This window comes from Oncorhynchus tshawytscha, linkage group LG03 (genome assembly GCF_018296145.1).
Source record: "Oncorhynchus tshawytscha isolate Ot180627B linkage group LG03, Otsh_v2.0, whole genome shotgun sequence".
In the NCBI taxonomy this organism is placed as follows: Eukaryota; Metazoa; Chordata; class Actinopteri; order Salmoniformes; family Salmonidae; genus Oncorhynchus; species Oncorhynchus tshawytscha.
Window position 1 is genome coordinate 49,578,723 of NC_056431.1, and position 12,225 is coordinate 49,590,947.

Sequence of the window (12,225 nt, forward strand, 5' to 3'; positions counted from 1 at the left end):
GATTTCATATTTTTACTACATTTACTATAATAACCTTGGGGGACACACACAGCACAGGTTGCCACATTGTAACATTGCACTTCACGTGGTTGGCACGTACCAACTAGTCGCTACCAAGTAACCTCGCTAAATGTATCAAAATATGCTGCTACTTTGTAACAGAATTATGACCATTTATGTCTCGCCTAAACGTTCGTTCCTTTCCGCCCATTTTCGAGATGACTTCGGTCTACTCCGTCAGTTGTTCGGCTTGTTCCGCCCATCATTCGTTCGTTCTCGATGGTGCCGCTGACGATTTGATTTTCGTCCCTCTCGTTCTCGGTGTTGTTGTTCTCGGTGACGCGACGGAGGTGTAGCCTGACGCGGTCTCTTACGTGTCGGCCTGAATAAAAGTGGAGCTCCGAGGGCCCGGGAGTGACCGAGGGAGTCTGTTTCGGTAAGAGAGGACTAGTGTCCAGGGGAAGAGAGACAAGGCGCGTCCCACATAAACTGTATTCTGGTCCGGTTCATATCGGATGAACAAAGAGATCATGGCGGCGGGCTTGTTTCAGGCAGTCATGCAGGCATGGAGGGAGGGGAGTCTGCTGCGGCTAGTAGAAAAAGGCAGGGAATGAGGAGTATGCTAGCTCGCCAGTCAGGATCGAGAACATTGCTTGTTTGAACAGCATAGTCTGTGATGCGACATTCCAAGCAAATGCGCACTGTGATCAAATATGAGACTTTCTGCTTTCTATAGCCTATTGAAGGCTACTCTACTCGCGCGCTGTGGGTCTTCTTGCGCAGTAGCCTATCCCCGCCTGTAGAGTAGAAAGGCAAAGGGTCGATCTTAGATTTTATGTAGCCTAAAAAATGTAGTGGTCCTATAAGCCAAACTCAACTGCTAAATAATTGTTCGTACAAAAAAATGTGTTGGGTATTATTGAGCTTAAATTTTTAAAGTGCAAAATTATGTATTGGCTTTCTTAAACCAGAATAAGAAATTATGAGAAATGTCGATTTTATTTATAGGGGTAGGCCTAGTCCACTTGTCAAACCAACTCTTTGGGAGAAGGGTTGTTGCTTTGCTGTCCTAGTCTATAATAAGAAATCGTCAATTTAGACAAGTGCCCTAATTTGGAATTATGTATCCATATGCCTGGTTCGCTATAATAATATGACCCATCACGTAATGCTAGTCTATTTGCTTCTAGTCGTTTTTTTGTGCCAAAATAAAGTTATGTAAGTGTAGTCTAGCCAAAACATCCTCAAACGCATTAGGCCACTATGAGTTTTTGGTCAGCCTATTTTGGATATTCACTTATTATACACCATGATATAATGTTATATATCGCTCTCAAAAGTTCACAAAAATTTTCGCGAACTAAATGTAAAACCAATGGAAAGCTATTTATGAATGGTATGACACAACGAGGGCGTCGCTGCTCTCCATGTGGCTCTCTGTCTTGTCACTGAGCAGATATAAAGTCGATATGTACAATTGAATGTAAACACATATATTTACAGTTTGAAAATGTGTGAAATGGTGGTTAGAGAAATCTTTTTTTTATACTGCCATGTTGCACTGAGCCTTGCTGTGGAAAACCACATTAGTGTCCGACTTTCAGCTGTCTCCCTCAACTTCAATCCTCGACTATTGTCGACAGTCGGTTACTTACCGCTCGAACACACCCAATGACTTTTGAAGAGGGCGAACTCTGTAAGATTCAACAGAGACGTTATGCACTGTGACCGACTGTGATGCAGTGTGTGAGCTCACGATGCTTTCATTTCTGCCTTCTTTTGAATGGGACTTGAATAATGATTAATCATTCTACACACTATTACTGTTGCATTGCTATTTAGTAAAAACCTCTTTTTTTTTTGTAATTACATTGTCAAAATATTTTTTGTCAAAATCAATAGGCTACACTCATGGTTGATAGCTTTATTCCACAAATGTTCTTCTGTCATGCTCTTTCTCTATGGATCTGAAAAGGTTCAATAAAATAAAAAGGGCAAGAAAAAAGAGTTGACTAGCAGGGGAGAATGAAGCTGTTTCTCTCCCTTTGTCTGCAACAGGCACCTCTTTCATGACCCTGCTTTTCCACTGAGGGAGGGTTTGTGGCTGCTGGCCCTCCCTCCACAACCAGACTACCATGTTTAGCAGCCAGCCAATGGTCACTGGTAGTAGGGGAATTGCCAACATTGTATTCTCTGACAGACAGAGCTAGCGCCGTTGGGGTGGCACTGGCAGGCCAGACAAGTCATAACACATATGTGCCTATGGCTACAGACTGCCTGAGAGCACTGTCCCATGTGTGTGTTCTGTCCTAGCTATCGCTGTTAGGTGAAACATTTCTCTGGCTAGTCTAGAGACATGGCATATTGACAAGACAAGACAGAGGAGTACGAGGCGGAAGTGTTTTGGGAATCTGGGAAAGGCCTCTAGCGGATAAAGCCATTGCATAACATGTTGGTAATGGGTTTCTGGCAGTGCACATGTTTGCCAAGTCTGAGTTGGTCGGACTCTGTGGAGTTTAGCAACAGCTATCGGAGAATATTTAAGCTTAAAGGTCTAGAGAAGGAAGAAAATGGCATGAGTCCAAAATGGCACCCTATCCCCTTTATAGTGCGTTACTTTTTGACCAGAGGCCAGCACACTCTCCCGGCCAGCGCTCTATGGGTCTCTGGTCAAAAGGCGACTCACGGGCCAAATAATTTTATCTGGCCCCCCAAGTTTTCTGAGAAAAAAATTCATAGTTTTTAAAGATTTTTTTGTTGGACATAAAAGACTGAAAAATCACTAAGGAATTAGCTCAAAATTATTTTAATTTAGTAAATCTGTTCCCAAGTATTCCCACGCATAAATAGCGAGGCATATGTGATTGTATTCCACTGTAATTAAGGTTTAAAATTAAGGTCTAATATCGTTTGAGATTCTTGTGGTCTGTTTGCACTGTACAAATGATTTAGAACTATGTTCCGGCCCTCCGACCATCCGCACAAGGAAAGATCAGCCCACGGCTGAATGTTATTGGGGACTCCTGATGTAGGGTATAGGATGCCATTTCAGGTGCAGCCATGCTGTGTTTGGCAGCCATTAGGTGGATGTACAGGCCTTCTGCTGAACAAGGTGTCCCAGAGGACCAGAGGGAAATGTCAGCTGCCCAAACCAAACACACGCTAGCTGCTAGGCCCTATACCCACGAGGAGGAAAGTGACGCATTCCTAGACAATGAGAAGAATGACCTCTCCAGGGGATAGTGGTGTGTATTTGTGTCAAATCACATTTTATTGGTCGCAAACACATATTTAGCAGATGTTATTGCAGGTGTAGGGAAATTCTTGTTAGTGTGTGTGTGTGTGTTTATAACCTAGGAACCTCACTTCCTTACTCCGCTACGCCAGTCTCCAAGCTATTCCTCAGCCAGAACGGAATCATTTGTTCTTTATAGTAATGCCAAATGTTTTCCAAGGTTGTCTCAGGACATTCCTAAAAAGATTTCCAGCCCAAAAATCACATTGTCAAAGGGTAGCCCCAACTCTCTTATGTACCTTTAGAAGAGTATGATAACGCTTAGGAATAGCCCTGAGAACTTATCCACTTACATTGGACCTCTCAGTTACATCTGTGAGAAGCGGCTTCACCCCGCCTGACTTCTGAGAGAGGTACAAGCTATCATGTTGCCAGTCACTTTTAAGTGACACAAGACATATACAACTGGGTCAGTTACAAACAGTCACATAATCCACATCTGTTTCAGTTATTAAATACTCTGTTCATTAAAGCTGGAAGGACGGCTGTGGGCAGTTTGCAGAAACACTTGCCTAACAGGGTTGATTCTAGAGACAGGCTTTCCACTGATTTCCTTTCAGTGAGGTGTGAAGGTAGATTAATTACATGCATTGCTCACAATCTGCTATTACACGGTAATTAGCATGATAATAGCAACATTTTTTACCTTTATTTAACCAGGCAAGTCAGTTAAGAACAAAGTCTTATTTACAATGATGGCCTACCAGGGAACAGTGGGTTAACTGCCTTGTTCAGGGGAACAGTGGGTTAACTGCCTTGTTCAGGGGAACAGTGGGTTAACTGCCTTGTTCAGGGGAACAGTGGGTTAACTGCCTTTTTCGGGGGCAGAACGACAGATTTTTACCTTGTCAGCTCGGGGATTCAATCTAGCAACCTTTCGGTTACTGGCCTAACGCTCTAACCACTAGGCTACCTGTCGCCCCCAAATACCAGTTGGTGCCAGGTAACTAACTATCTGTTGTGTTGAATCCTTCAAAAATAAGTACCAGTAGAAAGTACTACTAAGCACAATACTACCATATCTCTGAACAAAAACCAGGTCAAACCAGCTGAAATGATCATTAGCATTACTGAGATTTTCTCCTTAATGATCATAACAAGACATCCATAAAATGTATCAGAAAGTCCCATCTAAGCCCTCTCTAACCCTAATGTCCTTCTCTCCCTTTTCCCCTACAGCTAAGTCGATGACCATGGAGTCGGGAGCAGAGGTTCATCAGGGAGGAGACACGGCAGTGTCAGAGATAGACAGCCAACAGATCTCCCAGGCACAGATAGCCACCCTGGCACAGGTAAGTAGCCGGCCCATCAACCTACCACACACTAGTACAGTATAACATTACTACTACCATTCACAGGTAAGCCTACTCTGCCTCCCTACCACACACTCGCACATTACAACTTCCACTCACTACCCCACTGACTCATCTATGACTGGACCCAGTCCCTCACAGGGTTTGAATACTCACTGACTGATAGGGAATGATCTGCCACTTCACACACCCAGCAGATATATACAGTATGACTCACTGGGAGACGGTAGTCAGCATGACCCTGTTGTACAAGAAATAGGAAGACATGGAAATGGTCGCCCCCCCCCTCCCCCACAACTTCAGTTACAGCAGAACAGGCTGATGCAAGCAGGAGACAGTAGAATGTCACAAAATATACTGACATGATTCACGCTACCGCTTCATTCTCATATGCACACCAATGCAGTAAATATGTATACATACAGAGACAAACAAATGTAGCAAACAGGTGTTTTTATAAACATAAGTAGTAGGACCCAGAAAACCTCAAGTTTTTCCAGACCAGGAGAACTCGGGGGTTCTAGTTATAGGTGTGTGTCCCCTGGACAGCAGGATTATGTTTATGCTTTGCAGGTTTCCATGGCAGCAGGTCACGCCACATCCAGCGGTCCTACGGTCACCCTGGTGCAGCTGCCCAATGGCCAGACGGTCCAGGTTCACGGCGTCATCCAGGCCGCTCAGCCCTCTGTCATACAGTCACCACAGGTCCAGACTGTTCAGGTGAGTAGACCTTCTCATCTAACCTTTATTTATAGAGCTTTGTCATCAAGATAAAAAACTTTAACAAAATCCTAGCTTAGAAACAACAACTTAGCACTAGAAGAATTCACTGTGACCCCAACCAGACCTGGTCATAATAAACCAATTATGATCACCAACCCTGGTGTTGAAGAAATACAGTGTATGTAAGTATTTGTTCCTGCCCAGCACTAACACACCTGATTGGACTTTTCCAGATCTCCACCCTAGCAGAGAGTGAAGACTCTCAGGAGTCAGTGGACAGTGTGACTGACTCTCAGAAACGCAGAGAGATCCTCTCACGACGCCCCTCATATAGGTACACTTTGGTGTGTGTGATAATGCAGTGCTGTGATTACTGTAGGTGTTTCTTGGTGTTTATCTGACATCCTGCCCTCTAACCCTAACAGGAAGATCCTGAATGACCTGTCATCAGGTGACACCCCAGGAGTTCCCAGGATCGAGGAAGAGAAATCGGAGGAGGACACAGCGCCCGCCATCACCACGGTTACCATGCCCACATCATGCCCCATCTACCAGACCAGCAGTGGCCAGTACAGTACGTCACGTTTGACCCTTTGTTCTTTTACTCAACAATGTCATGGTCATCGGAGCAGCAAAAGTTATTTTTTCAGTCACTGACAGAGGTAATTTTAGAGGGTATTTTAAGCAAGATGTTTAGTTGCTAATGTTACAACCTTATTATTTTCCTTCTCTCGCTCTCTCTTTGTCTGCCCTCATTCTCTGTCTTTCTTTGTATTCTCTTTGTCTCTCTCTTGCTCTCTCCTTCCCTTCCCTCTCCTCTCCCAGTCGCCATCACCCAGGGAGGGGCAATCCAGCTGGCCAATAATGGAACAGACGGGATCCAGGGACTGCAGACCCTGACTATGACCAACGCTGCGGCCGCCCAGCAGGGCACCACCATCCTGCAGTACGCTCAGACCTCGGACGGCCAGCAGATCCTGGTGCCAAGCAACCAGGTGGTAGTGCAAGGTGAGTGGTAGTGCCTTACCTCTTGATATGGATAAAAACGCACAGTCAATCGGAGTGTTTGAGATCGTTTGGATCGTTTCCATTGTTCCCCAGCTGCGTCAGGAGATGTGCAGGCCTACCAGATCCGCACGGCCCCCACTAGCACCATCGCCCCTGGGGTGGTCATGGCCTCCTCCCCTGCCCTGTCTGGCCAGGGGGGCCCAGAGGTAGAAGTTACCCGCAAGAGAGAGGTCAGACTCATGAAGAACAGGTAAGGACAGAGTGGGGTTCCCTTTGGAGACCTGTAAACCTTATAATAAGCCATTGTAGGGCTTATACATGCTACAAGTAATCAAACATTATACCTGCTTGCATTAAGTAAAGTGTAACCAAGACCATCAATTCATTCAATTCCAATAACGTCATGTGTGGTGACGGATTGCTAGATACAAGACCGATAACATACAACACAAAACATGTACAGCATAAAGGAGTGGAAGAATTCTATGCAGCCACAGGCTATATATACACATATTTACAAATACAAATGAAGAAAAACTTCAAGAGTTTTTGGCACAAAACTAGAAGCTGCTCTAGAGAAGATGATGTGTACCATCCCATGCTAGCTGAGCCAATAGCCAGAGGTTTCCCTAACTGTGTCTTGGTTCTTGTTGTGTCACAGAGAGGCGGCCCGCGAGTGTCGCAGGAAGAAGAAGGAGTATGTCAAGTGTCTTGAGAACCGCGTGGCCGTGCTGGAAAACCAGAACAAAACCCTCATAGAGGAACTGAAAGCACTTAAAGACCTGTACTGCCATAAATCTGAGTAGCTTCAAAATAACCCATCCTAGCCCAACTGTCACTCCCTATTCAGCGGGCATCAGACTGCCCACTGACCTGTACAGAGACTCTGCCAAGCATTGGCCTACGGGCATGACCCATGACATCTGAAGCAAGAGGATGTGAGAGAGAAGACAGAATGAAAATGGATTGATGGACGGGAGATCAGTGATGGACAGTGCTTTGTGGGAATTGTAGTAAACATGACCACTTTGGCCCATACGTCCCCCAATCTCCCATCCACCAATCCATTTTCACCCTGTCTTCTCTCTCACATCCTCTTGCTTCCACTCCTTCTTCTCCCGCTCACTTGTTATCCACCTTTTCATCTTTCTTTGCCTCTCCCAACTTCTCTCAATATTATCCCACCGCGGAACTGAAAGGATGAGGATTCATTCGTCAGTTGTGGTTCCAGGGATAACGTGGTGAAACATAACACTAACTCTTTTACACTATTCAAGCTTCTTGTTTGGGGTTTGAATACTGGGAAGAGAAGTCACAGACTTCTGACATAGTCATTTGTTATTAACCCAAAGCCTCTTATGTCTTCACTAACAATGGTTAGCCAATCAAACCATAGGGTTAGTGTCTGAATGTCCAATCAGCTCAAGAGGAAGTCAAGACTAGGAAGTCAAGGTAGCCTCCAGAACCCTGGCATTGGAGTCAGTTAAGACATTGTAGATTTCCCTGGGCCCGGTTTCCCAAAAGCATCTTAAGGCTAAGTTCATCGTTAGAACCTTTGTAGGAGCCTCGTTAAATCTCGTTATTAACATTGCACTTGAAAGCGCTCGTAATCTAACGCATGCTTCAGGCCACTCGTAGAACAGCAGTGCGTCGTTAGATCTGTCCTTTATGTACAGAAGATCTCCGCTAAACATCACATGGTTTATCCGTCTCTCTGTGTCCGCCGATAACTTCAGAACAATGTTGACTACAAATGCAAAGGTGCCAATGTCTTTGTAATTGATACAAACAAGCAACGTGTAAAAATATGCTCCAAATGAAAACCGAGATGACTGCATTAAAATATAAACAGTAGGATGTAGGCCTATTTCAGTCCTATTGAAATACATACCATGTTCAATCAATTGAGTTCTATTTTGCTACTTGTAGGCTACTGTTTGTAATTTGTCTCAATATATTTCATGATGTGTAGCCTAACGTGCTTAATGATGTGCCAAATCTTTGATTTAGTGGGGAAGCATTAGACTAAGGCGCCTCAATATTTGCATCCATGGGTGGTAATATCCGTAGCCGCGGGAAGTAAGGGTGCTGAGGGTGCTGCATCGCCCCCTGATAAATCACAATAAACCAAATTAGTGCACTAGGCCTTTGAATAAACCAAATTGGTGCACTAGGCCTTTATTACCCCTGTATGAGCGGAGAAAAATACTCATCCGCAGAGCGGGGAAAAGCCCCCCAACTCGCCCGTCGACAAAAAAATTCAGCACCCCCACCCCAAAACAACTTCCTGCGGCCATGGTAATATCACTCTAGGAGCTGATCTGTTGTCAGTATTGTGAAATAATTATAATGTTGAGGAAAGTTCCCTTTCTTTCAATCCTATCAGTATCAACACATGATCAAACGACGCTCTTAACGAGCGTTCTCTCTGTGTGGTGTTTTGGGAAACTCATGTTACATCTTTGGGAAAGATACATTGTTAAAACACGCCTAAATTCCATCGCTATCAGGAAACCGGGCCCTGCTCAGTAGATCATATGAGATCAGATTATGTTATTTTCTAGATCTCAGTGCTTAGGTTAAACCTCCATAATCAGTATAACCCATCAACTCGGATTCATCTTCCATTTCAAGTGTCTTGGGTATTTTCTGTATTTCGTTACATTTTGATATCTGAGATTTGAGCTACTTTTGTTACGCTCTAAAGATTTGGACTGTTGCTAGGTGGTGGTGGAATATGGATCCCATATAACTACTGAAGAAAACAGATTAATGTCTGAATACTGGAAAAAGTTGTCAGTACACACTACATATGGTTAATGGCAATTATCTGAGATTAAATTCACCTAAGTAAATCTTGTTGGAATAGATACATTTGTAATCTCCGGCATACACATATTTATGGTGAGTGTACTACTGTACATACATTCAGTACATTACCGTTCAAACGTTTGGGGTCACTTAGAAATGTCCTTGTTTAAAAAATAAATAATAATAAAGGCACGTTTTCTGGGGCCACGAAAAGAACATAAAATTGATCAGAAACACAGTGTAGGCATTGTTAATGTTGTAAATTACTATTGTAGCTGGAAACGGCAGATTTTTTAATGAATTTTCTACATAGGTGTACAGAGCGCTGTTTTAAAAGGCTAATTGATCATTCTAGGCAAGAGTTCCTCTGTCCAGTGCCTGTGTTCTTTTGACTATCTTAATATTTTCTTTTTATTGGCCAGTCTGAGATATGGCTTTTTCTTTGCAACTCTGCCTAGGCCAGCATCCCGGAGTCGCCTCTTCACTGTTGACATTGAGACTGGTGTTTTGAGGGTACTATTTAATGAAGCTGCCAGTTGAGGACTTGTGAGGCATCTGTTTCTCAAACTCTACACTGTAATGTACTTGTCCTCTCGCTCAGTTGTGCACCGGGGCCTCCCACTCCTTTTCCCATTCTGGTTAGGGCCAGTTTGCGCTGTTCTGTGAAGGGAGTAGTACACAGCGTTGTACGAGATCTTCAGTTTCTTGGCAATTTCTCGCATGGAATAGCCTTTATTTCTCAGAACAAGAATAGACTGACGAGTTTCAGAAGAAAGTTATTTGATTCTGGCCATTTTGAGCCTGTAATCAAACCCACAAATGCTGATGCTCCAGATACTCGACTAGTCTAAAGGCCAGTTTTATTGCTTCTTTAATCAGGACACCAGTTTTCAGCTGTGCTAAATAATTGCAAAAGGGTTTTCTAATGATCAATTAGACTTTTAAAATGATAAACTTGGATTAGCTAACACAACGTGCCATTGGAACACAGGAGTGATAGTTGCTGATAATGGGCCTCTGTACGCCTATGTAGATATTCCATAAAAAATCTGCCGTTTCCAGCTACAATAGTCATTTACAACATTAACAATGTCAACACTGTATTTCTGATCAATTTGATGTTATTTTAATGGGCAAAACATTTGCTTTTCTTTCAAAAACAAGGAAATTTCTAAGTGACCCCAAACTTTTGAACGGTAGTGTATACAATTACATTAACATTTCGTTGGTAGGTTTATGTAGGACTTGGGATCAATCTTCCAACATCACAGACATAGATACTTTATATTCTGTTTATGATAGGATAAAGTAGTACCATATTGTATTACATATTGATTATTTTTCTTTTGATATAATTACTGTACATGCATGTGTAGATTTTACTATGATATTTCTATTGATTTGATAAGAAAATTGTTATGCATAATATGAAACCAATATAGATTAACATATTTGTATCATATACTGCAGCACATAAAAAAATAAAAAAATATATAATGTGTATTCCTTTAGCTTACCAGGCCTATTACAATGTCGGCAGCTATTTAAGAAAAAGGCCTTTTTTAAACTCACCATGCTTTGTGGTGCTCTGCTCATCTTCTTTTGAGACAGGCGAGTGAACAGCCTGTTGGAAGCTATTACGACCCATAAGACATATTAGTTAAATTAGTCCTCTGGGTTTCATTAAGCTGTAAATGGCTAAGAAATAAATGTGATTCTGCCGGCCACACCACTCATCTGTACAGAGGACTGAGAGCCCTAAGTGGTTGTAAAAGCCTCTTGCGAATGTTGTAACATGCTTACTATAAATGCATTTCATCACAGAGCACCCCCCCGCCGCCCGCCTAGGAAGCTACACCATCATGCAACGAAAGCTTCTTTTCTTTTTGTTAGATATTATGTCATATGTAATGTCCCGGTACAGTAAATGCATTTCTTCCTACATTTTTTGCCTTTGTTTGTACTTTATAAATAAGAATTAATTTTAGACACTAGAATATTCCTGAATTGAATGTGAAATAAATACATGGTTCAGCCAACTCCAAACCTGTAATATCTTTAAAAAAAAAAACATTATTTGTGGAAATAATCAGCACCAGAATCCTAGTTTTGTATTCAGAAGGACGCATCAGGAATCTAAATATATTGATCCTGGGTGAACCATGAAAAACAAATCAACACATTGGAATTGGAATGTATCTTCAGTGTGAATACCCAGATTCATCTCATGCACATCAAACATATAACAAAGCATAACTTCTTGAGTTTTCTGTTAGGATGGGAGTACTTTGTTAATGGTTATCATTTTTACTGTGTTTGTACGTTGAGATTCAGTCAATCCAGTGTCACTCTGCTTGCTTTATTTTTCTACATTAAAAGACTGTTTATAATGTACAGCATTCATCATATTATGTGAATGGTATTGTAAAAAGAAAAGTGGGTTGGGTTTGTGTGAAATGGTCACAGAAAGTAATGTTTCTGATTATCATTGTGCAAGGGTAGCACTGTAATTTTGTTCTTCTGTTGCTTGCAAAAGGCAAAGCCATCTATTGAGTCGTATGAATCATTACCTTGTCCTGGCCCTACTCTTTCAGTTTTTACAGACGCTTTGACAAGTCATTTGTGCGGCTGAATCCAAGCATGACAAATTGCAGAGGTAATCTCTTAGCAGAGCTTTTTCAGGGTAGATTATGGATTCATGCTGAAGGGATGCAATTTGACACAGCACACCTTGAGTTTCAGCTTTGCCAGCTCTGTAAAACTAATTATTTTATTACAGGAGCAGAACTGAGCAGAGCAGGTCAATGGTGCTTACAAAACAGTAGGTGAGGTTTGCTTGAACAGAAGAAGAATTCATCTTGAATTAATCTTGACAAAATACCAGTGAAGATACCAAGAGGTAAACTTGCCTATAGGCGTTTGTATTTAGCATTTAATTCAATTTAAGTAGCTGAATGAACAAAAAAAATATCAATAGCCTATAGTGGTTTGGTTTCTGTACCATTTTGAGGTACACAACCTGGCTTTACTTCCTGCATGAACAGCCTGTCATAGTGGAACTTTGAACAATAACCT

At 42.4% G+C, this 12,225-nt stretch overlaps 1 protein-coding gene across 2 annotated transcripts; it reads left to right on the forward strand.

The window, feature by feature from the left end:
- The first annotated feature begins 270 nt into the window (after nucleotides 1–270).
- On the forward strand, nucleotides 271–9,450 carry creb1b (cAMP responsive element binding protein 1b). Of its 2 annotated transcripts, none has more exons than XM_024406577.2 (8): nucleotides 271–436; nucleotides 4,475–4,587; nucleotides 5,158–5,328; nucleotides 5,565–5,665; nucleotides 5,757–5,905; nucleotides 6,157–6,339; nucleotides 6,433–6,589; nucleotides 7,001–9,450. In XM_024406577.2, the coding sequence occupies exons 2-8, from the start codon at nucleotides 4,483–4,485 to the stop codon at nucleotides 7,143–7,145; spliced, it is 1,011 nt and encodes a 336-aa protein (XP_024262345.1). In that variant the 5' UTR covers nucleotides 271–436; nucleotides 4,475–4,482; the 3' UTR covers nucleotides 7,146–9,450. The 2 variants fall into 2 exon arrangements, with proteins under 2 accessions (XP_024262345.1, XP_024262352.1); XM_024406584.2 differs by having other exon boundaries at nucleotides 276–436; nucleotides 5,182–5,328; nucleotides 7,001–9,449.
- The last annotated feature ends 2,775 nt before the right edge of the window (nucleotides 9,451–12,225 follow it).

What these genes read in the sequence shown, in the direction of transcription:
- creb1b (XM_024406577.2), top strand. Translation starts at nt 4,483, where the DNA reads ATGACCATGGAGTCGGGAGCAGAGGTTCATCAGGGAGGAGACACGGCA. An exon ending in TCACGACGCCCCTCATATAG is followed by an intron (nt 5,666 to 5,756) that starts GTACACTTTGGT and finishes TAACCCTAACAG; the next exon opens with GAAGATCCTGAATGACCTGT. An exon ending in GACCAGCAGTGGCCAGTACA is followed by an intron (nt 5,906 to 6,156) that starts GTACGTCACGTT and finishes CTCCTCTCCCAG; the next exon opens with TCGCCATCACCCAGGGAGGG.